Source organism: Aethalodelphis obliquidens, unplaced genomic scaffold (assembly GCF_003676395.1).
Source record: "Aethalodelphis obliquidens isolate GAN/ISIS:26980383/991018 unplaced genomic scaffold, ASM367639v1 scaffold80, whole genome shotgun sequence".
NCBI classification, from domain to species: Eukaryota; Metazoa; Chordata; class Mammalia; order Artiodactyla; family Delphinidae; genus Aethalodelphis; species Aethalodelphis obliquidens.
The window spans coordinates 1,246,923-1,268,722 of record NW_020838024.1 but is presented as its reverse complement, the minus strand read 5'-3'; the positions used below and the strand labels follow the sequence as shown (position 1 = coordinate 1,268,722).

The following is a 21,800-nucleotide window of genomic DNA, read 5'->3' as shown; positions in this document are numbered from 1 at the left end:
CTTCCCACTAGCTATCTGTTTTACATTTGGTAGTGGGAAGCAGCCGCATAGCACAGGGAGATCAGCTCGGTGCTTTGTGACCACCTAGAGGGGTAGGATAGGGAGGGTGGGAGGGAGGGAGACGCAAGAGGGAGGAGATATGGGAACATATGTATATGTATAACTAATTCACTTTGTTATAAAGCAGAAACTAGCACACCATTGTAAAGCAATTATACGCCAATAAAGATGTAAAAAAAAAAAAAGACATGAACTACTTATTTCGAAAAATGAGTTGCTTATGCTATTTGTGACTTTTTTTCAATAATAAGCTATAAAAGAGGAAATTAGGTGTGCTCAGTTTCAAAAACCCATGCTTGAATAGAAGTCTAAACTTCTAAACCTGGTATCTTAGGGGTGATTAGTCAAAGTACAGAAAAAAAAAGTCTTCAAATTTCTAAAGAGACTGTTTTACAAAAGGATCCACATGATGGGGTCCCTGGCTCTTTTCAAGAACTCCTGAATAGATCATTAACTTAAGAAACTGGGAACATGGAAGTTAAAACTGATTGAGAATCAACTGAGGATTAATCAGAAATGAGGATGAAATATTACTAAAATTTTAACATAAACGAATGGGAAAACATTTGACTTACAAAAGTTCAACTTACACTGGTTTAGAGACTCATTAATTTATATAACATGATAAATTACATAATTTTATATTACTAGGGTTATAATGATGATTTGAATCAGCATTTATAATGTTCTTATTTATTGCCTGACACTTTCAAAGTTCTGGAAAAATGTTGTCCCTCCTTTTTAAGACATTTTGACCACATGACTCTGTCCACTGGCTTTGCTTGCCAGATAAAATACAGAATACCTAGTTAAATTTGAATTTCAGATAACTAGCAAATAAATTTTTAGTATCAGCAGTCCTCAATAATGTTTGGGACATACTTATCCTTTGTTATGAGAACGTTTAGTTCCTTTATTTTAATTTCTGCTTGGCCTTTTTGGGGTGATGCGTGTAGCAGTGTGAATGCACCAGCCACTTATGCTTTTGGGTGAGGTGGTGAATGGATCATTAGGCCTGAATTAAAAGGCTTCCAGGCACCTGGGAAGCAGTCAATCTGTGTTTGATGTGTTAAACCAAATAGCGTAGGGGCTTCCCTGGTAGCACAGTGGTTAAGAATCCGCCTGCCAATGCAGGGGACACGGGTTTGAGCCCTGGTCCGAGAAGATCCCACATGCCGCGGAGCAACTAAGCCCATGCGCCACAACTACTGAGCCTGCATGCTACAACTACTGAAGCCCATGCGCCTAGAGCCCGTGCTCTGCAACAAAGCAAAGGCACCACAATGAGAAGCCCGTGCACCGCAAAGAAGAGTAGCCCCAACTCACGTACTAGAGAAAGCCCCCGCGCAGCAACGAAGACCCAATACAGCCAAAAATAAAAAAAATAAAAATAAAAAGAGAGTGTAGGTAATGAGGACTGCTTTTGATGGGACATCTCCCTCATACATTGTCGTTAAGGTGGAAATGTTTATTTAAGGCTCAGGTTCAGGACATAGGTGATTCTTATTGAACTGAAGGGATTCCCCCCTGCCCCCTTTCTTCTCCTTCTTGAACAATAGAGGAAAAAATACATATTTATGCTGAAAGTTTTACATGGATATGAATTTTGGAAACTAGAAAAGGGCAACATTATATTTTCCAAACCACAGAGCAAATTGGCCTATCTCTTCCAACTGAATTCCTAATCCCAGGCCTTTTGCTGCTGACTGAGTTCATTTCTAAAGAGACCACAAGTTATCAACACTAGGCATTTGGCGGGGGCATTGTGAGCCATGCCCCCACTGAGCCAATCTTTAGGGTCTCTGCAGAGGCCTCACACCTGGCTCAGGCAAGTAAACTCCCCGGGGGACCAAGAAGCCCCCAGCTGCCTCCATGTTCCTGGAATTCACTGAGCCAGGGGCAGCAAAGGGGCTGGGTTTGGATTAGTTCCCCAAATTAAGACTTAATGGCATATCACTTTCTTTATCCTATAAAGGGCTTGGCAGTATGTCAGCTACACAAATGGCCCTCGTTAGTATGAACTTTGATAGTAAAATACTTGCCAAGCACAAAAGAGGAGCATCGTTTTTAAAAAGTAAGTCAAACACTTGACCATTTCCCAGACCCACTTGGAGGCTAGATCTGGGAAAACATGGACATCTAGAAGCTAAAGTTTTCGAAAACTTAAAACGCTCAAATGCATTTAAGTCATCCTTCAGGGTGCAACTAAATATTTGGGCATTATTCTATTTAAAATATTTTAACTTTGATGTGTCCTTTGTATAAACAATGTTATTTAAACAAATGAAACCTTGTACAGGGCCAGACTCTGGGAACAAACCAAACCATTCACTGCAGAGACTTTGCCCCCCTCGATTATGGGAAAACAGTAACATTATCTCAGGAACAAAGGCCTGGGATATTGACTCTCTGGTAGAGTTAATTGAGTTTTTATAGCAACAATGGTGAGACCTCGGAGTACTCCTTGTAATAGCTGAACCAAGAAGCACATAATTCAAAACATTATCTTGGCGAAGCTGGCATTTAGCGGACAAAGTATTCTTTTAAATGTCAGATTGCTCTTCAAAAGAGTACAGGTTAATTATGTATATATATATATTTCAGGTTAATTGTATTTTAATCAAAGGGTCATTTTATACTCGTATTGGGTTGTCCCCCTCCTCACCCGGCCTGGCTGGGTGTCTAAGCCAGTTTTCAGCCTGTCTTTGACTTGTGGGCCCATGAGGGAGGCAGCGCAAGGTTGTGTAGAAAGCAGTGAGGAGGTGACCCCTTACCCGGAGTGGGGTGGGCCCCAGCAAGGAGAGGGCTGGACCCTAGCACGCACAGTGGGCCTCTCCTACAGGAGCCAGAACTAGCCTCAAGGATGCAGAGGCTCTGGAGAGGAGGCCCAGGTGTTTCTCGCTCTGGGGAGGACCCACCTCTGTACTCCAGCGGAAAGCATCCAGCTTCTGTGTACTGGAAGGGCAAGGGTTAATATGCTGAGGTCTGCAGGGGTGACCTACTGCCTAGGTCAAGGCCACACAGGCGAGAGGCACAGCTTCAATCAGCGCCTGGGTGCCCTCACTCCAGGTGGTGCCCAGTTCTGAGGTGGGCTAGACCCTGGGTGTGAGGCCAGAGATGCTGTGCCTGCGGAGCCTCTCCTGAAAGGCTGTCTGCAAAAGGAGGCACGTGGAACCCACCCCCCCAGGGGGGGGGAGGACATTTAATCTGATATTCGTTGCCTACCTGTACCCCAGGTAAAGTACAAATTGCTCTGTAGACCAAATATATAAAAAAGAGAAGTTGTGTGTATGTGTGTATACACACACATATATACAAACATATATGTGTATATACACGTGCAGTTTACATGAAAAGATCAGCCTAAGATTTATGTAACCGCTCAAGAAAATTCCCAACTGATGTCATTCTTTAGAATGCTGTTTTTACTTTTCAGTAATGTACGAACATGATTTTCTTTCACTAATACTGCAGTATTATGAGAACTACATGATGGAGTCTTACCTTTAAAATTCCCCACGTTACCAAGAATATGCATCATCCTCTATTTGAAATGACAGCTTCCTTGATGCACTTAGTATGACCAGTGCAAAGGTGGGGTGGATGCCACCCAGCATGAATTTTAACCCTGACAACATCCCTGCAAGGCTAAAGCCGGGGTCGCCTATTTATCTGTACTTTACAGATCAGGAAACTGAGGCTCAGAGAAGGTAAATATCTATCTGCTCAAGGCCACCTGGCTCATCAATGTAGACTCAGCTGGTTTTGGTTTCAAAGCTCAGACTTGCTCTAGGGCTCCAAGCTGCCTATCTGTTTTTAAGTAAAAATGCCTCTACGGTGCAGCCTGCCTAGTGTCGGGTGTGTGGTAACTTACTCTGGAAGATGTGGTGATTTCACCTGCGCGCATTTACCACATTCAGAACAGGAAGTGAGAAATACACCTTCTACTGGAAAGTTCAGCGTGAACTGAGGCACACTGAGTAGATTCTAAAGTTAGGCTGCCGTGGACCACAGAATACAGTAAATCGTCTCCAGAAAGGGAAAAGCATGCCGTTCAGGGGCAGCTCTCCCACATCCTGGGTCTGGCGTATCACCCTAAGGCAGAACTGGCAATTTCCCAGTTAAAACCGGAAAACCGGCAGCCACGGGCGGTGGCAGATTCAGACAGAGAGGCCCCGTCTCCGGAAGCTCCTCAAACTCGCGCTGGCACCAAGCGATAAAGTCTCACTGCAGAGCTGGAGAGGACAGAGCCTGGGATTCCAGTCCGGGGTCAGTCCCTGCCCAGCCTGTGACCTTGGACTAGTCACTGAACCCTTCTGAGGTCGGCTAGCCCCTCTCGGGGGCCTTCCCCCAGTGCTAATGCCCTAAGATGTGGACAGTCTAAGTCTTGGTGTCACCCCCGTCTGGGAGAGGACTGCCTCTGCTGATGCCCCAGCAGCATTCTGCTAACCGCCAGCATCAGGGGCCCCAGGAGACCCCATAGGAGGTATTTTAGGTTCTAGCAGTTCTCAACCTTTTCCATTTGCCTCTTGGTTCAACGTCTTGGTTACACCTGAAATAACCAAGTGCCTCTCAACTCATCAAGTCATCTTCCTACGTCTTATTTAGGAGGTGAAGAGGTGTGTAGAAAGGGCCCTATACTTGTGTCTCAAAGCACCCAGGTTCTGGTGGGAGGTATCCTTACACCCCAGTCTCCATCTGTAAAGGGAGAGAAGGAGCCAGTGACCTCTGAGAGGACACGGACACCAACATGCTATAATCCTGCAGTCTCCCTCACCCAAATGGCAACACTGCCATTTTCTCAAAATCTCTATTTTATTCATTTCTGGTTTTGCTGCTTGGTCTTAGGACTCTAAGGCTAGACTCATCCACGGCAACTGCCACCTAATGCACTGTAAGAGCCCCACAGCTTGCCTTGGGGGCTCTTGACGCTTGTGTTTTATTTGACCTTCAGCGACCTCTGAAACGTGTGGTGGTAGTTCAGGAGCGTGTTGCAGTTCTCTGAAAACTTCGAAGTTCTGCCATCTGCTACTATTTAAAAGTGTTGACTTTGCCACTTATTTGAACTAATTAAAATCAGGCACCCATGGGTCCCTAAGTACTGGAATGCTGAGGCATCCCGCGTCGTGTGATGACCACCCTTACTTTCCTATTTTGGACAGAGTATTCATGTAGCATTACACAGACCATCCTGGTCAGAGTGGACTTGGGTTAACTTCAAGAGGGGTCCATAGCATCTATTCTCCCATGAACAATCACCAGCTGAGGCAATTTACTAAGTCACTGTGACCACTGCCAGAGCTACCAGGGCATTCTCTCCATGACCAGTGGTTTGCCGGCAATAAAACATGACACGGGTTTATTTGAAAAGTATTTGCGTTGTGAAAACACCAGTGTTTTGTTGTTTTAAAAAAGCATTTCTGGATCCTCTCAAGACAGAAGAAAAGACCAACCAGTTCACAATACAGAAAAAGAAGCCTTGGGTGTACTTTTAAAGGCCATTTGCCCACCAGAATGCCATTTTAGTGACCACCTCCACCTACTTTGACCAACATCGCACACACTTATTAGCTATACCATGTCTTGACTACTTATCCTACAATTTAACTGAGAAAACTTGTCATCACTGTAATGGAAATTACTCTATAAATACAAATAGCCAAAAACCTACTTAGGAAAGCTGGACTACATTCATTTTGTTACTCAGCTTCTAATTGCCCTGCTCTGATTTCCACCTATGTGGTCCATACTTCTATTATAGTGATGTTAATAATTTTATGGTAATACAGAATGGCTCCCCTGAGGGGAAGAGGTCCATTCTTCTGCTTTTAAGTCAGGAAAACACTCAATAGGGTGTCCATTTGTTAGCTAATCCATGAACACCTGGTGCGAGCTAAAAGCAGACCCCAGCCAGCTGTAAACACCTCACGCTGGAGTGCACACCAGGAGCCCAGCTACTGCCCTTATAAAACACTTAACAGGGGAGGGAGAGAAAGTTACCCAATACAATGACGCATACAAAGCGCCCCTTGGGAAAATAATCCCTTGAGGTGTTCTCAGAGGCAGGTGGTTTTTTGAGGGGAAACCCCAAAGGAACCTGGAAAGCAACAGAACCTGGCTTCTTCCTTCCCACAAAGCCCTGCCTGCAGCCTGAGAGGCCCCAATGGTTCCACGGGGTCCTGCATTCAACTTCCCTGGGCCCTTCCCAGTGGGCCCACCTGCAAAGTGGGTAGAAGGAACTCGAAGGGCCTGAGGGACCTGGGCAAGAAGAGGAGGGATGAAGAAGCTGAAAGGAGAATAAAGGGGGTGAAAGAAAAGTATTCTTTATCATTTGAGCCTGCCTGATGGATTCCTGTGGTCAGATGTGAGGAGGGACTTTCTACCCCTTGGTGGATGAATTTACTGGAATCTCGAAGACTCTTCAGGTAATTAGCTAGACATACCATTCAAAAACAGCTGCATTCACAAAACCTCCACGCCTGACTTTTCTCCTCGCTGACGTAGCCAGAAGAGTTCTGTAGGAGAGTGGTGGGCTGGCAGGAAGTGGTCATGTGGTGTGGTCAAAAGAGTGAGTGTTCCCTCAGGCTTTCCTGGGTCCAGTCTGGTTAAGCTGATTGACCCTGTGCAGCCCCGATCTCCCCTGAAAATGGGGAGAGTTACAAGGATTGGAAGAAAATTTTCGGTTCAGCGCCTGAAAGTACTTAACAAATGGCACCAAAAGTAAGTCCCTATGGTTTTCACGTCTGTGCCCGTTCTTCACTGACATTCCATTGGAGGCAGTGGCGTGAAGACTAACTCTGCTGGCTCTGGACAAAGGGGACGCAGACACTGGCCCCTTGCTCGTCCAGCATGTCGCATGGAGGAGAAGGCCTGGAGGCCCCGGCATGGTGGTCTGCGGACGGGAGGTGCAGGCCTGTCCTGGGAGTCTGGGCTGCCTCTTCTCTCTTCCTAGAAATGCCCCCAAGTTAACCACACAAACATCAGCTGACTCCACAGCCCATGAACGATATTTTGTGTCCACCACGGCATAGATGGGTGTCTTCAAACTGTGGCATGTATCTCTCTGGGGCTACATGAGGACTTTCTACAGAGTCTACGGGCAGCTTTAAGAGAATCAATGTCCAGATCCTCAAATTCCACATGCGCTGCGTCCTAAGACTGGTCCACCTACGAATACTCCTGCAGCCAGTTCTCCTTTCACAATCATCCTTCTGCCTTCCTGCCTGTCTCACTCATTTTACCACGAGGCACTGTCTGGTGGATAGACACCTCTAAGGACAGTTCAGGCGTGCATGGCTCCTTGGGATAAACTAGTATCGGTGACTCATGATGTGAGGACACGTCATCATGAACTTAGGATTCCAAAGATGTGTACCTAAATCTAATCATGTGGAAAGAATCACACAAATGCAAACCGAAGGGCAGTCTGCAGGACAGCAGGCAAGACAGTCTGGACTTCTCAAAACGTTGTGGGAAAAAAGGCTTGGGAGCTAACTCTAGATTAAAGGAGAATAAAGAGACATGACAATCAAATGCAAGTTGTGACTCTCAATTAAGGGAAAAAACTATGAAGAACATTATTGCCACAATTGGGGGCATCTGAATATGGACTACCTATTAGATAACAGTATTGTGTAAATGTTACATTTCCTGAGACTGATAACTGAATTGTGGTTATATAAGGTAATGTCCTTGGCTCCTAGAAGGTTCATGCTGAACTACTGACTGTTATGTTTGCAAGTAATTCTCAAATGGTTTAGGGAAAAAAAAATGAAGCAAAATGCTAATGAAAGGTCAGTCTTGGTGAAAAGGGGACATGGGTGTTCATTGTACTATGAACACTTACTAAAAAGTCCCATATGAATGAATCAAAGTAGGTGATTCCATATTTCATTCTGTCCAGGCACTCACGGCAAGGCATGGTGCTTTATTTGCCTGTCTGTCCATCCACCCATCCATCTTTCATCTTATAATAAGGATCCAGAGGCGTGGTGCTTGTCATGGATGTATACTAACATGGGCATTTGAAGTGAAAATGAAGTTGGACCTTTTCTGACCAAAAATTAAACTATTTGAGCTGATTTGTTTGATAATTTTCCACGAATTGAATAAGTTACATTTGCAGCTCCAGGGTTTTGCCAAAAATAGATTTGAAGCACATATCTAGTTCCCAAATGGGCTGGAAATTACATCTGCTGCAACTATTTAAACTTGTGATAAAACTGCAGATATCACTTTAGAAGTGTGCAATAGTTTTTCAACATAATTTTGTAGGTTTGCAAGCAAAAAAGTTTGAAGACTTTAAAAAACCATGCTCAGTTATACAATCATACAAAAGTGGGTTTTGTCTCTACTGAGCTAAGCAGTTGATTCCCAATAGTGACCCAAGATCTGTGTGTGCACACCCACTCCTGTTCCCACAGAGGCCATCACTCTGGCACGTGTGCAGTCACCCTTGGTTTCCCAAGTGGACGCTTCCTTCCCTGGGCGGAACAGAAGCCACCTGAGGGCAAGTGCCTTCTCGAAGGCCTCCCAAATGCCATCAGCCTATCAAGTATTCTAGGAGACCTCACTTTGTCCCGAAGAGTTAGGGAGCCTTCTCTCATTGCAAAAAGCATCGATATTATAGGACCGTGCGGAGAAATACATGCTTCTCTCCCTAAAATGTCCTGATTTAGACTTCGAAATATCCAGTAATAATATGAGCCTAGGCCCACTGCAGCCCAAACAGGGATCAAAGAAAGGGCCTCAAGGAAATATAATATTCCTTGCTTCTTGCTATTAGTTTGCTCATTGATTTTCCTAGAAATACATGTTTCAGTTAGTGAATACATTTTTAGCAAGCCAAGGTTTGTGTTTTCTTAATCTACTAATACAAGAGCAGTCTGTGTTAAGGCAGCATTATTGGCTTTGGGACTAGAAGTTTGAGGTTTGCTGGCTTCACCACTTACTGGATTTGTGACCTTGAGCAAAACTCTAGGTCTCATTGCTTCATCTGTACAACGGGGATAAATGACATCTCCTCTTGTCCAGTACAGCTCAAACCTACTCGATTTTAGGACAATATGCAAAACCTATTTGTTAAAATAACAAAATGCTGGAGAGGGTGTGGAGAAAAGAGAACCCTCCTACACTGTTGGTGGGAATGTAAACTGGTGCAGCCATTGTGGGAAACAGTATGGAATTTCCTCAAAAAACTAAAAATTGAACTGCCATACGATCCAGCAGTCCCCCTCCTGGGCATATTTCTGGACAAAACTATAATTCAAAAAGATACATGCATCCCTATGTTCAAAGCAGCACTATTCACAACAGGCAAGACATGGAACAACCTAAATGGTCATCAACAAATGAATGGATAAAGAAGATGTGGTGTGTGTATATATATATATATATATATATATATATATATATATATAATGGAACACTACTCGGCCATAAAAAAGAATGAGATAATGCCATTTGCAGCAACATGGGTGGACCTAGAGATTATCATAAGAAGTGAAGTAAGTCAGAAAGAGAAAGACAAATACCGTATGATATCACTTATAGGTGGGATCTAATCTCATCTAAAATATGACACAAGTGAACTTATCTACGAAACAGAAATAGACTCACAGACATAGAGAACAGACTTGTGGTTACCAAGGGGGAAGGGGGGAGAGGGAGGGATGGATTGGGAGTTTGGTATTAGCAGATGCAAACTATTATATATAGGATGGATAAACAACAAGGTCCTATTGTATAGCACCGGGAACTATATTCAACATCCTGTAATAGACATGGCTAGGGTGAAGAGTAAGCTGGGACGAAGTGAGAGAGAGGCATGGACATATATACACCACCAAACGTAAGGTAGATAGCTAGTGGGAAGCAGCCGCATAGCACAGGGAGATCAGCTCGGTGCTTTCTGACCACCTAGAGGGGTGGGATAGGGAGGGTGGGAGGGAGACACAAGAGGGAGGGGATATGGGGATATATGTAGATGTATAGCTGATTCATTTTGTTATAAAGTAGAAACTAACACACCTGTTTCATAAATACGTTCATCTGTATGATACTAACTTAAGTTTTTATTTGTAGCTCTTCACTTATTTGAGGATTAACAGGTTGATTCAATTGTGCTTATGCCTAGACACTTTAAAAATAAGGGCACACTCAAAATGAAAACTATGCCTATGCTATAGACTCGTGAAGCTTGGGACTTGAGTAAGTTTTGCAGCAAGAAGGCTTTGCAGTGAGATCCTGCTCGCCGCCACCTGCTTGTTTGAGACACTCCAGCGGCACCCCGCTGCCATCAGAAACAGAGCAAGCACCTTCTTTTCCTGCATTTTACAGTATCTCATAATCTGGGTATCACCTACAGAGATATCCTAAATTTCACACTACTTCCCGCCACCTGTTCTCAGTACTTGGCAACTCGTCTGGCCTCCTCCTTGTATCCACCACCTGCCCCTTCCCCATATCGTGATCACAAATTTGCCTTTGCTTCTCCTTTGTCTGGAATGTGCCCTTTTCCCTTTCCCTTCCTTTCCTAATACCCATCTTTCAAGTACCAGCTCAAATCCCCCCTCTCCCCCAAATTCTTTCCTGCTATAATCTCCAAATCCCAATGACTTCATTGCTAGGGATTCTTACCATGACCACAGCTAACATACATGCCTTGGTAGACATAGCTATCTCTCGGACTGACAGTCCACCCACCCACCCACCCATCGGCCTATCCGTAGTTTACAACTAGATCATAAGCTATTTAAGTTCACAATTTTGCCTTTTAGATGCCCACACAGCACCTAGAGCATGAAAGATATTTAATACTTGCTTCCTGATTGAGCTCAAGTGATTAATGAAAGAATATGTGTTTTAATTGAATAAAGGGGCTATGGACCATTAAGTGCTAAAGAAACAAAGATGAAAGGGACATTAGGAGGGGAAAATGCCAGATAGCTTTTATTTTTCTATCAGTGAAAGTAGAATCTTTTGAGAATAATTCTTTGGCTGTTGGATCGGCCTAAGGTCCTACGACTGGCCAATTCAAATTACGCCTGAAATAGATTTCTCTAAACAGCAACAGTTTGAAATAGGTCTTCAGACTGAGGCCAGAATGAGATGTTGGTCTCACATCTCAAGTGAGAAATCAGTGCTTCCTAAAAGTCTGACATGCGATTTCCTGATTCCAGGACCCCCATCCCAAGTGGCAGAGCCCTTTTTCAGCCTAGGGACTTTATTACAGTATCATCTATTCATATAGTCCCTAAAATAAGAAGAAGCAATAGGTGGACGGCACTTATTTATTCTGAACTCTGAACCCACAACATTAGATTTGAAAGCTTAAAATTTAACCAGCTTATTGCTAGAAGCTTTCTAGCAATAAGCTAGAAGCTTTCTTAGCCGAAGAACCATGGGCTGAAAGTTTACTAAATTCACTAACAGTTGTGTTTTGCTGAGTTTGTGACACATCTTAAGTATCCAGGTGGGATCACTTAAAACAGAAATCCTCTATCTCAAGACAGGGAGCCTCCAACTCACAGCCCCCTTATCACCTACCTGTAAGGATCTAAGTGTGCCCTGATCCTCTTCTTCCCATGAGGAAGAGGGTCTTCCTAACATGACCATGGGAATCTGGTGGGAACAATTCCATAGGAACTATGTGGGCTCAGAGAATGGGGAAGGGAAGGAGCTGTGAAACCTGGGAAGAGCCAGGGGGAGCTGACCCCGGGGGGCAGAATCCCAGGCAAGACTGGCCCGCCTACGTGCTGACCAACTGACTGTCTCTGGGGCCCAAAATAGCCTCCCTGCAAGGCCTGCATTTCTTTCACTCTCCATGCTTTGTCGGGGCTGCTTGAAATTCCACCAGTTAGAGCAATGGCTTGGCAGGGGCTGAAGTGAAAGTCTGTGTCGGGAGAAAAGGCATTCACTGGGTGCATGCCGCAAGGAGGAGGGTGGCAAGTACACTCGTTGTTTATGGGGCACAGGTTTTACAAAGCATTATCTCGTGTAACTCTCACAGCAGCCCCCGGAGGCAGGATGAATAGTATTCCTATTTTACAGATGAGGAAACTGCGCTTTAAGAGCTGTTAAGTAACAGCTGGGTAAGTGGCAAGACTGGGATCCAAACCATAGACTGATCTGAATGTGTGAACGTGAGCTCTTGCTTGTTAAAACTCCATGATTTGCTCTATGCCCTCCTTCTGCAGATTAGGGGACCCAGCAACCTGGGAAGAGACTCTAGCCCAATAATATTGTGAATTATATCTCAGTTCTATCAGGGTTTACATAGATTTTTGTGGGCTAGTCTGGGAGCTTGATAGCTTGATTTGTAAGATGGTTTCTCTAGGAAAATGTGTGACTTGCTACCAAACTAGTGGAATATAACCCCATTAGATTACAATAAATTGTGGATTACCTGCAATAATTTAAGAACGCCCAGTGTTTCTTCTAGTTGGTTTCCGGTCACATAGAAAGCCCACCTTTTCAGCCCAAGGTTCTTCATGTTTAGTTTTAGTTTACAAAGCTACCAAATTGCACCACACACTGTACCTTTACTAGAGAGTTCGTTTCATGAGGACGGGGCTTTTGCCTGTGTACCAAGGATTCCCTAGCACCTAGGACAGTGCCTAGCACATACAGGCACACGTTAATTACTTGTTGAATGAATACGTGCTTTTAGATCACAAATTTTTAAAAACCATCCTCCTGCCATCATGGAACTCTGGCACTTTGGACAAGCTGCTTTACATCTTTAGGCTTGGGGACCACAGGAGTACCTTTGGGCTCTAAAATGCTATGACATCTGTGCGTATCACCTTCTAGTTTCGCTTTCTAGATGCCTCAGGCCTGCTCTAATCGCCCTTTGGAGAAGATATGGGTAAAAAGCAAAATAAAAAAAAAAAAACCAAAGATAGTGAAAGGGAAAAGTCTTGGACGCCCCAAAGGGAAAATCATAAGTCTTTGAGTTTAGACAAGTTCAAAGTTGCTACAGGAGGCAGCCACAGTCCATGAACTTTATTGTCAACCTCTAGGCAAACAAGTGAGCCAGTTATGAATTCTACTTTGTTGGTTCAGCTCATGATAATGGTAGGAACAGAATTCTGGCTGTTTCATTTATATTGGAACCAGCAAAATACACGCAACCTCAAAGGTGTGTGTGTGGACAGGGTGCAGTCCAGCCCCCTTTAAACAGCACAGAATGACTCAAGGTGGCATGAACGAGCCTTTGCTCAGTCATTAAGTTACAAGCATTTGAAAAGAAGAGGGTACCAGTATTTACGGTACTTTCTATTATCAAATGAAACGAGTGACTGAATGTTTTTCTACATAAGCCTTAACCAGTTGCATGGCGTACAGTGCAGGATATAAATGTCAGCATGTTGACACTGGTTGAGTGTTCAAAGTCTGCACATTGTCATTATTCCTCCTTCCCCGCACTGACAGCTTGCTACCGAATTGAACATACCTGGAAAGGAGTCAGTTTGGCTTAGAACGCAGCTCACTTTCTCTTTGGGAACATTTCTCTTTCAAGGATCTATTGGGTCTTCCGATAGGTAAAACAGAATCAGTTGTGTTCTGCTGGTTCTAATGTAAACACAGTGGTCAGAATCTTGTCCATTGATGACTTAGTGTCACTTTTGGAAAAGGGAAGTGATCTCCCTTTCCCCAGAACCCCCAGCTACCGCTGTCCATCAGTAGGATTACGGCTACCTTGCTTGCTTTGTGACTGCCTGTACCTTACATGAGGCACGGATTTTCTTAGGGTATTATCAAGCCATAGGGATTCAACCCTGACTACACATTAGACTCACTTGGGGAACATCTAAATATCTAGATGCCCAGGCCACGACCCAAACCAATGAGATCAGAATCTCTCCTGGTGGAGCCCAGCATCAACAGTCATTAAAGTTCCCCAGGTGAGTCCAGTGAGCAGGGGTCTTTTCTTATGAGTCTTTTCCCAAAGGAAGGTTAGGGTGGAGTGTGCAGGTGTGCGGGGGGGGGGGTTCCGGGGGGGCAATCTCACGGTCATTGGCATTTTGGAGTGGAAAGGCCTTCCTTTACTGTATAGCTGTAAACCGTTCATTGAGTTCTGTAGTAAGTAATTTGTCCAAGGTCACAGAATTAGCCCAAAGCAGAGCCAGCACCAGGAGCCAGCATTAAATAAGCCTAGGTAGACAGGATACTGATATGCTAATTAAACCTCCATGAATTAATCTGCTTCACAATCAGGCACAGTCATTTTTCTCTCCAGAATGTCTTGGTTAGAAAACTATTACCTTCCACTGTGTTCCTGTTCCTCTGATCTAGGCTGCTTGACCCAATGAAAAGCCACTTACTCAGCCCTCATGGGTACAGTTCTGAAGACAATGGCACTAAAGGGCATTTTAAGTTTCTACTGCAGAAACATTGTATACGCTAAGATGGAAACATTGTACACGCTAAGATGGAAACTCGAGGTTGAAACCAAAGCCTTTAAAAATAGGTTTATACAACTAATGGACAGAAACTCTTGGAACAGTTCCTTCAATTTCAAGGGATCAACTGTGTTCTCTTTCCTACCCTAAGTCACTCTTGAAGTCTTAATTTGCCTTAGAAAAATGCACTTTTTCTTTTCCCTGGGACTTCTGGAAGAGGGTGCTTTAATTGTTGTAATTAAGTATAAGATAAACACATCACATTTCCTGGGCAATTTTTAGCCCAAGGCCATAGGTTTGGGGGACTCTAGCATACAGCTGACTCTGGGACCCTTTCTACTGTGCATGTTTCAAATGCAAAATAGCTTGAAGGGTAACGGGAGTGGTGAGTGGTTATGGTGACGCTCACTACTGCTTTAGTTTGGGGTTGTGCAAACTCTCTGCTGCTACCTTTGTTAGCTACGTACCTCCCCAATAATCTCTAACTTGTGATGAAGCATACTCTCCTTTATGCAGTAGATAAACTTCTCAAGAGCGGAGGGTAAATTATATCAAATCATAGCTGACGTGCCCTGATAAACTGCTAAGACATTTTTGAGAGGCAAATCACAGACTCATTTCCTAATATTAATAACCTGGTCTTTTCTTAAGAGTTACCATTGTCATGTGTGGAGTGAACGATGGTTTGTTTCTTTTCCCCCTAGCCCCAGCTAGCACTATGTATCGTTGTCTTTCTAGAACTGGAACTTTTCTGAACAGATTTGACACTGCCCAGATGCTTGTTCTGGAAATCAAGGCCCTTCTGTGTTTTCTCCGACTCTGGCTTGGTTTTGTGAAACCTCAGCCTCTTCCCTTGCAAGGGCAGTTTAGGATGGAGAATTCAGCACAGCCAGGCACACCCAGAGAAAGAGGGCTTTGGAAGAAAAAAACGGGGGTGTGTATATGTGTGATGGGGAAGCAGAGGAAAGGGGACAACTGCGTGTTCTCCTACGGTGGTGGTGGTGGTACTGCTGGGGAAAACAGCTGTTCCTCGGAACGCTAAATGAGCAGCAGAAAAATGTTTGCCCCTCTGCGGGGCAAAACCAGCGCGTGCCACATACAGACTAGGTGTTGGGGTCCTGGGGCACCAGTCGGTGGCTACGAACCGCGAGGGGGCGTCGGCGCCAGCGTGGCTCTGCCCTGGGTCGGGAGGCCACACTGCGGTCGGGGCTGACTTGGGGTGCGTGCGAGCGGCGGGTGGGGTGACCCCCGCGGGGAGGGAACGGTTCTTACAGTCACTGCTCGGCGCGAAGGGCGCGCGGCGGCGGCCGAGGGAGCGGTCTTCGGCGGGCGCCTCGGGAGGCCTCTTACCGGCGGGCAGCGGGAAGGCGGACGCGGTGTGGAGCAGCACCAGGCAGACAGCCACGACATCCCATAACTTCATCTTAGAGTCCCGTCCGGCGGCGGCACCTGGGCGGGCGGGCGGGCGGGCGAGAGAACCGGGGAGAGCGCGTTAGGCCTGGACGCCGAGGGCCGCTGCGCTGCCCGAGGCGCCTCGGCCCGGCGGGTCCTCGGGGCTCCCCTCCAAACTCGGCACCGCCCTCCTCCCGGACCGCGGCAGCCCGGCGGTTCCCCGGGCACCCACCCCCCCCCACACACACACACATCCTCCTTCCTTCCCAGCCGCCTGCTCGTCCCCGCTCCTGGGTGCGCCTCCCTGGCGGCCATCCCACAAGTGCCCTTCTCTTCCGCCACCGGATCCCAGGGGTCGGATTTTCGAGCAGCGCCGCTGCCCCCGCCGGTACCAACACGACGACACCAGCACTGGCGCGCAACCCCCCCCCCGCTTCCCGGCCCCCGCTTCCTGGGGGGCGACCGGGCAACCCTCACCCTGTGCTTCCCGCCCCGTCCAGCAGCTCCCACAGGCCCCGGGGAAGAGCCCTGGACCCAAGCAAGAGACCAGCCTTTTATTTTAGGAATAAAATCAAGTGCGGGACCGCCGGGGGGTCCTGATCCTGCTCTCAGCTAGGCAGAGGCAGGCTCAGCGGCACCACTAACCTCGCCCACGCTTTCCTCCACCTTTTTTTTTTTTTTTTTTTTTTGTGTGTGGTACGTGGGCCTCTCGCTGTTGTGGCCTCTCCCGTTGCGGAGCACAGGCTCCGGACGTGCAGGCTCAGCGGCCACGGCTCACGGGCCCAGCCGCTCCGCGGCATGTGGGATCCTCCCGGACCGGGGCACGAACCCGTGTCCCCTGCATCGGCAGGAGGACTCTCAACCACTGCGCCATCAGGGAAGCTCTACTCCTCCTCCTCCTCCTCCTCCTCCTCCTCCCATTTAACTTAGTGTTTTGTCGTCGGAACAAGAAGTTAGTAGGGACTTGGAGACTTTGGGGCTGTCCGGGGAATATCTGAGTTAGGTTACTTCACTTCCCAAAGCTTCAACTGGGTTTAAAATAAATACTACTTCCATTTCTTAAGGTTATGAATATTAACACAGGAAAAGGCCTAGCCAAGCAGAAAGTAAGCGCTCAATAAGTGCTTTAGCGTTACTGTTAGGTAGGGATTGCCTTTGTCTTGAAAATGTTCGTGGTGTCCCCGAACGCCCTCTTTATTTTTGCAGTGTTGCGAGATTCTGGCCTTAAATCCCTTCCCCTTGCAGAGGAGTTGCGAGCTCCCCACGCCCGGTCACAGTCACTCCTGGACAACTGCACCCGGTCCGGGACGCTACAGAGGAGTACGGGCACCAGAAGGACTAGACCAGGAAAGGGCGCGCGGTGGGGCTCAGGTCCTCTGAGTCAGGGGCCTCCGTTTGGTCTGTCCCTCCGCACACCCCTAGAAAGGAGGGTCACGCAGCAGGGGGCTGGTGAGAAGAAAGCCCCCTCAACTCGGGGCCAAGCCCCACACAATTAGGAGGTGGCGGGAGACCCGGGCGCCTTGGGGTGCGGTGTGACCCAGTGCCTTCCCAATGCCAGTGTTCAGTTTCCAAGGGCTACGACACTCATGCAGTTATTACCCTCTTTCCTCCAAATAAAAGGGATTCTTAGGAAAATCTCCTTGAACTTTCTCCGTGGGAGAGAGTAAGAGTTTCCAGGTAAAAACAAAAACTTTGGCCCCTTTCCTCTCCATTAGCAGCCAGGAGCGCCCGCCTCCCTTCCAGCAACCGCCCCCCATCTCCACCCAGAACTCCCGCCCGGCTTCCGGTGCAGGCCACCCGGGGAAGCGTTTCATTCGACCGCCACCTCCCACCGCTGCGGAGGCGAATGCATTTTCCATCCTTTGGGCGTCTGTTTGTTCGCTATGCAGCTGTTGGGCTCGGGGAGTCTGTAGGGACTAGGAACTCCGAAAACCTGCAGCTCCGAGCGCCCCATGCCCCGCTGGCTGATTTACAGACCCGGGGAAAAGGAAAGGCTCTGGGTTGGGGCGCGGGGGCCCAGGCAACACCTGACCCAGGCCGTGCAAAACGAGCCCAGCGAGGCGCTCGAGCAGAGAGGACTGGGGAACGCGAGGCCTCCCGCCCCCTCGCCCAGGGCCCGCTCGCGGGTGCGTGCGAACTGGCTGGCGGCCCTGAGGGGCGGGGAGGCGCGGGATTAATGCGCTATCCCAAATCGCGGTGGCCGCCAGCAGGAAGCGACAGAGGCACTAGATTTCCCTTCCGCATTAAGAGGGTTTTTCCTTTTTTTCCTGCTTGGCCGACGGAGGGCTTTTTAAATTGGATGTGGAGATCCTCAATTAGAAGTGTGGCGAAGCTGGCAAAAGAGTTCAGCGGAAAACTCCCCGCCTCGCCAAAGGAGGCTCCCGACTCCGGTTCCCGCCCTCGGCCGGGTGCGGCGCAGGCCACGAAAAGAGCTCTCCCACCTCCCCCGGACGGGGAGGGCGCATTCTTCCCTCTGCGCACCGCCGGGGCAGGCTGCAGCCGGAGCGGCTCTTTAGTTCCCGGTGTTTGCTTGGCGCAGCAAGAGGAGGGAATCCGGCGGCTCGCATTCACAGCGGTCCACGCAGAGGTTTTTCCCACACACCCCCCACACCCCGCGGGTTCCCTGATGGTCTCTTTATCGCTTTCTTAAAGCACATCTGTCCGACGTATTTCTGCCGCAACCGTCCGCCTTTGCTACGAGCGCGAATTGCGGAACGCGCTGCCACGTGCGATAACCAAGCTCTCCTCCCGAAGTCGGCTCCGCCAGGTGCCCCCGCACCCGTCCTCGTACCCTACAGGCTGGTTCCCCTCTACACCCAGGACTTACGCGCCCGGCAGGGCAAAAGGGGAGCGTCGCGGGCGCCGGCACCTGGTGGTCCCCAAGTCCAGGGAGGAAACGACGTCCCAAGAGCCAAAAGTGCCGGCAGAAGCCGCCGCTCGCCGTGGGGCGCTTCTGGGTTCCCAGCACCAGAGGGCACCAGAAACCGCCGGAGTCCTGGAGCGCCCACGCGGCTGGGGCTGCGTTGTCATTTTAAGCATAGAACCGATGAACGAGCACTCCCCTTACAATCCTTCCCCAAATGCAAATTACACCCCCCCCCGGAACTTCGGATGTCCTCACGAGCATCCCTGCTTTTCAGGCTCCTAGCCCTCTTCATCCTCACTAATTTTTCTCTACCCACCTCACTTAAGCTGGTTTCTCGGCAACCTGCTTTTTGAACTCCCCCCCTCCCCCGCGTCACAGTGACAGCTTCAGCGCGTGTGAGCGCTCCCGCCGCCAGTGCCCCCGCGCCTTCTTGTGTCTGGCAGGCTGGGAGGTTTGTTTAGGCTTTGCCTTCGAGATCCAGGTCTCAGGAGGAGAAAAGGGAGGCGGGGGTGGGTGGGTGGCGGCGTGCTGTAACTCGGGGGCTTTCTTTTGGGATAGGGACAGAAGTTGCTGAAAAGATGAACTGCTTTTCTTAACTGTGTCTTGTGTCCTGGACGGACGGAGGACTTATTCTGTCGGGCCCAAGACCAGAGTAGGAAAAAGAATGAGCGCTGCCTTCTGCAGACAGTCTGGGAAGGGGTCTGTCTGTTAAAGGGCCCGAGGCCGGGTGCCAGACCCAGGGGCACCCGAACCCCTTGCGAGAGTGGGCTGGCGACGCAGCGGGCTCCCCGAACACCTGACACTTGTTGAAAAGGCGACACTGTCCCTGAACCCTGCCGAAGCGAAGACGTGGCGAAACTGTGAGAGCGAGACCTGGTCGCGGCTGGGCCAGGGCTTTGCGGGAAGAGGTGCGTGCGTCAGGTTAGCAGCAGCATCTCTTCCTTGGGATACTTAAGTGTATATTCAAGATGGTCTAGATGGGTGGGATGGGGGCGGGGAGGGAGGTCCAAGAGGGAGGGGATATATGTATACATATAGCTGATTCACTTCACTGTACAGCAGAAACTAACACAACACTGTAAACCACTTATACTCCCCCCCAAATATACTGCGGAAGAGTGAAGTGCGCTCTAACACATCCGCAGCAGGGCTCGGAAGAGTTGTGTTTGTCCCCACCAATGAGCAAAAGTGCTGCGAGCGCGGGGCTGGGCAGCTCCCCCGGGGCGCGCACGTCGGCTCTGCGGGCGCGTGTGCCAGCCCCGAAACTAGGGAGGCGTCAGGAGGTTGGGGGTTCCGGCGGGAGTCATTCCCCGCCCCGAAGAGGGTTCGTTTTCACCCGGTGGGTCTGGAAACCAAACGACAGCGAAATCAGCCCTGAGGCTGTGCCAGGGTGGTGGCGGGGGTGTTACTGGGGGAGGTGGCACAGAGTACAGACGAAAGTCATTCAACCCATCACCGAGATGGCTTAGGGGAGACCTTGAGAAGGTTCAAGAGTCTGCTCGGGGCGGAGGCCCTGGTCCTGGACTGTTCAGGAAGCCCGTCTCTTAAGCTTGACCGGGATGGTGAGGTGGGATATCGGGCATTAGGACAGTGCCAGCAACTGGGTTCCGACCAGGGCTAGGAATGTAGATTTGCAAGACCACGCCGGAGGAGGTGAGCTCTCTATTTTTAGGTTCTCAGCACCTTTGCAGCAGTCCCTCCCGGGGCCTACACTTTCCCTTGGAACAGACCAAACCCAGTTACACTCCCGTTAATGATATCTATGCAGCTGCGCGTCCACAGAGAACCCAACTCTGGTCGTGGTAGGTTCAAAGGCGATTCCAGTCCCGCACCTTCCCGGGACTTGACGGAAGAGCACCTCGCCGAGTCGGGGAGGGAAACTGCCCCTGTCGGATATGCCCGCTCCAGAGGCAGCAGGGGCACCAGAGATTTTTGCCCACGAGGAAAGGCAACCTGCCCCTCCGCAAACCCAGCCTCTCCCCGGTTCCACTTCTCTCTCTCTTCTGCCCGCTCGGCGCTTCGGTTCCTTCTAGTGTCCCCTCTTTCTAGTCTCACCGCCTGCTCTGGGGTGCAGCCGCGCCCCCTCTGTCTCCAGCGCCGCACAGGCCGACGCACCCGCTGGCGACTCGGGCGCCACCCGCCCGCTCCCCCCAGGCCCGCTCCGCCAGGCCCGCTCCCCTGCTTACCTCGGATCCGGTCTCCGCAGACCTCCAGTTGGACATTAACTCCAGGTGCCCCAAGTCCCAGCCAGGAGACCCATCCGGGCCGAGGGCAGGAGCGCGGAGCCCCGCCCGATAGGTCAGGGGCACGAGTTCGCAATCCTGGGGCTGCTCGGGGCAGCAAGGGCGCACAGGAGGCGGCGGCCAAGGCTCCCGCCGCCGCCGCAGCCGCCGCCGCCGCCGCCGCCGCCGCCGCCGCGAGAAGGGCGAGGGATGCAGACAGCTCCCCCGCCGGCTCCCCGCACCCCCAGAAACCGAGGTCCGAGCAGCCGCCGCTGCCTTGGGTGGGGGGTGGCAGGGCTGCGCGCGCCGCGCTTTTAGCCCGGGCTGCGCGGGCGGGGGGCGCGGCGGCCGGTTCAGCGGCGGCGGCCGCGCTCTGCGCCTTCTCGGGGCGCAGCGCCTGGGAGCACGAGACGCGCCGGGCTGATGCTGCCGCCGGAGCTGAGGTCTGGCCTGGAAATCCGAACGAGACACCACGTCAACCGGCGCCGAGAGTCCCGTGAAGACATGAGGGCGCCAGGAGCGCAGGCTGGTCCTTGAGAGCCCGGTCCGGGGGGCCGGGTGGGGGAGGGGAGGCGCGGGGCCCCGTGAAGGGAGGGGTCTAAAGTCAGCGGCGGCGGGGAGGGAACGGAGAACAGTGAGGAGGCGCCCGAGCTCCCGAGGCGGGGGCTCGGGGTACGAGTGGGTGACGCGAGGCGCCCCTCCCCGGGGTGCAGGGAGAGAGCGCTCAGCGCGTCGAGACGCTGCCGGGCTCGCGCCTCCTCCTCGCTGGGTAGATCCGAAGGAATGTGCGGAGCTCTGCGCAGACGAACCGAAGGGAGCAATCCGAACTTGGCCGCGGCGCCCGCGCCCGGCTTC

The 21,800-nt window shown here is 49.8% G+C and overlaps 1 protein-coding gene across 2 annotated transcripts in view; it reads right to left on the bottom strand.

Annotated features, from left to right (window-relative positions):
- GDNF (glial cell derived neurotrophic factor) overlaps positions 1 to 21,445 on the bottom strand; it is a 29,036-nt gene extending 7,591 nt beyond the window's left edge. Inside the window, exons 1-2 of one of the 2 annotated variants that reach the window (XM_027092668.1) lie at positions 20,910 to 21,445; positions 15,738 to 15,914 (exon numbers count right to left, since the gene is read on the bottom strand). In XM_027092668.1, coding sequence (XP_026948469.1) covers positions 15,738 to 15,888 — 151 coding nt within the window. In that variant the 5' untranslated portion in view covers positions 15,889 to 15,914; positions 20,910 to 21,445. The remainder of the gene's footprint in view (positions 1 to 15,737; positions 15,915 to 20,909) is intronic. The other variant, XM_027092669.1, reaches the window with a different exon arrangement.
- Between the last annotated feature and the right edge of the window lie 355 nt (positions 21,446 to 21,800).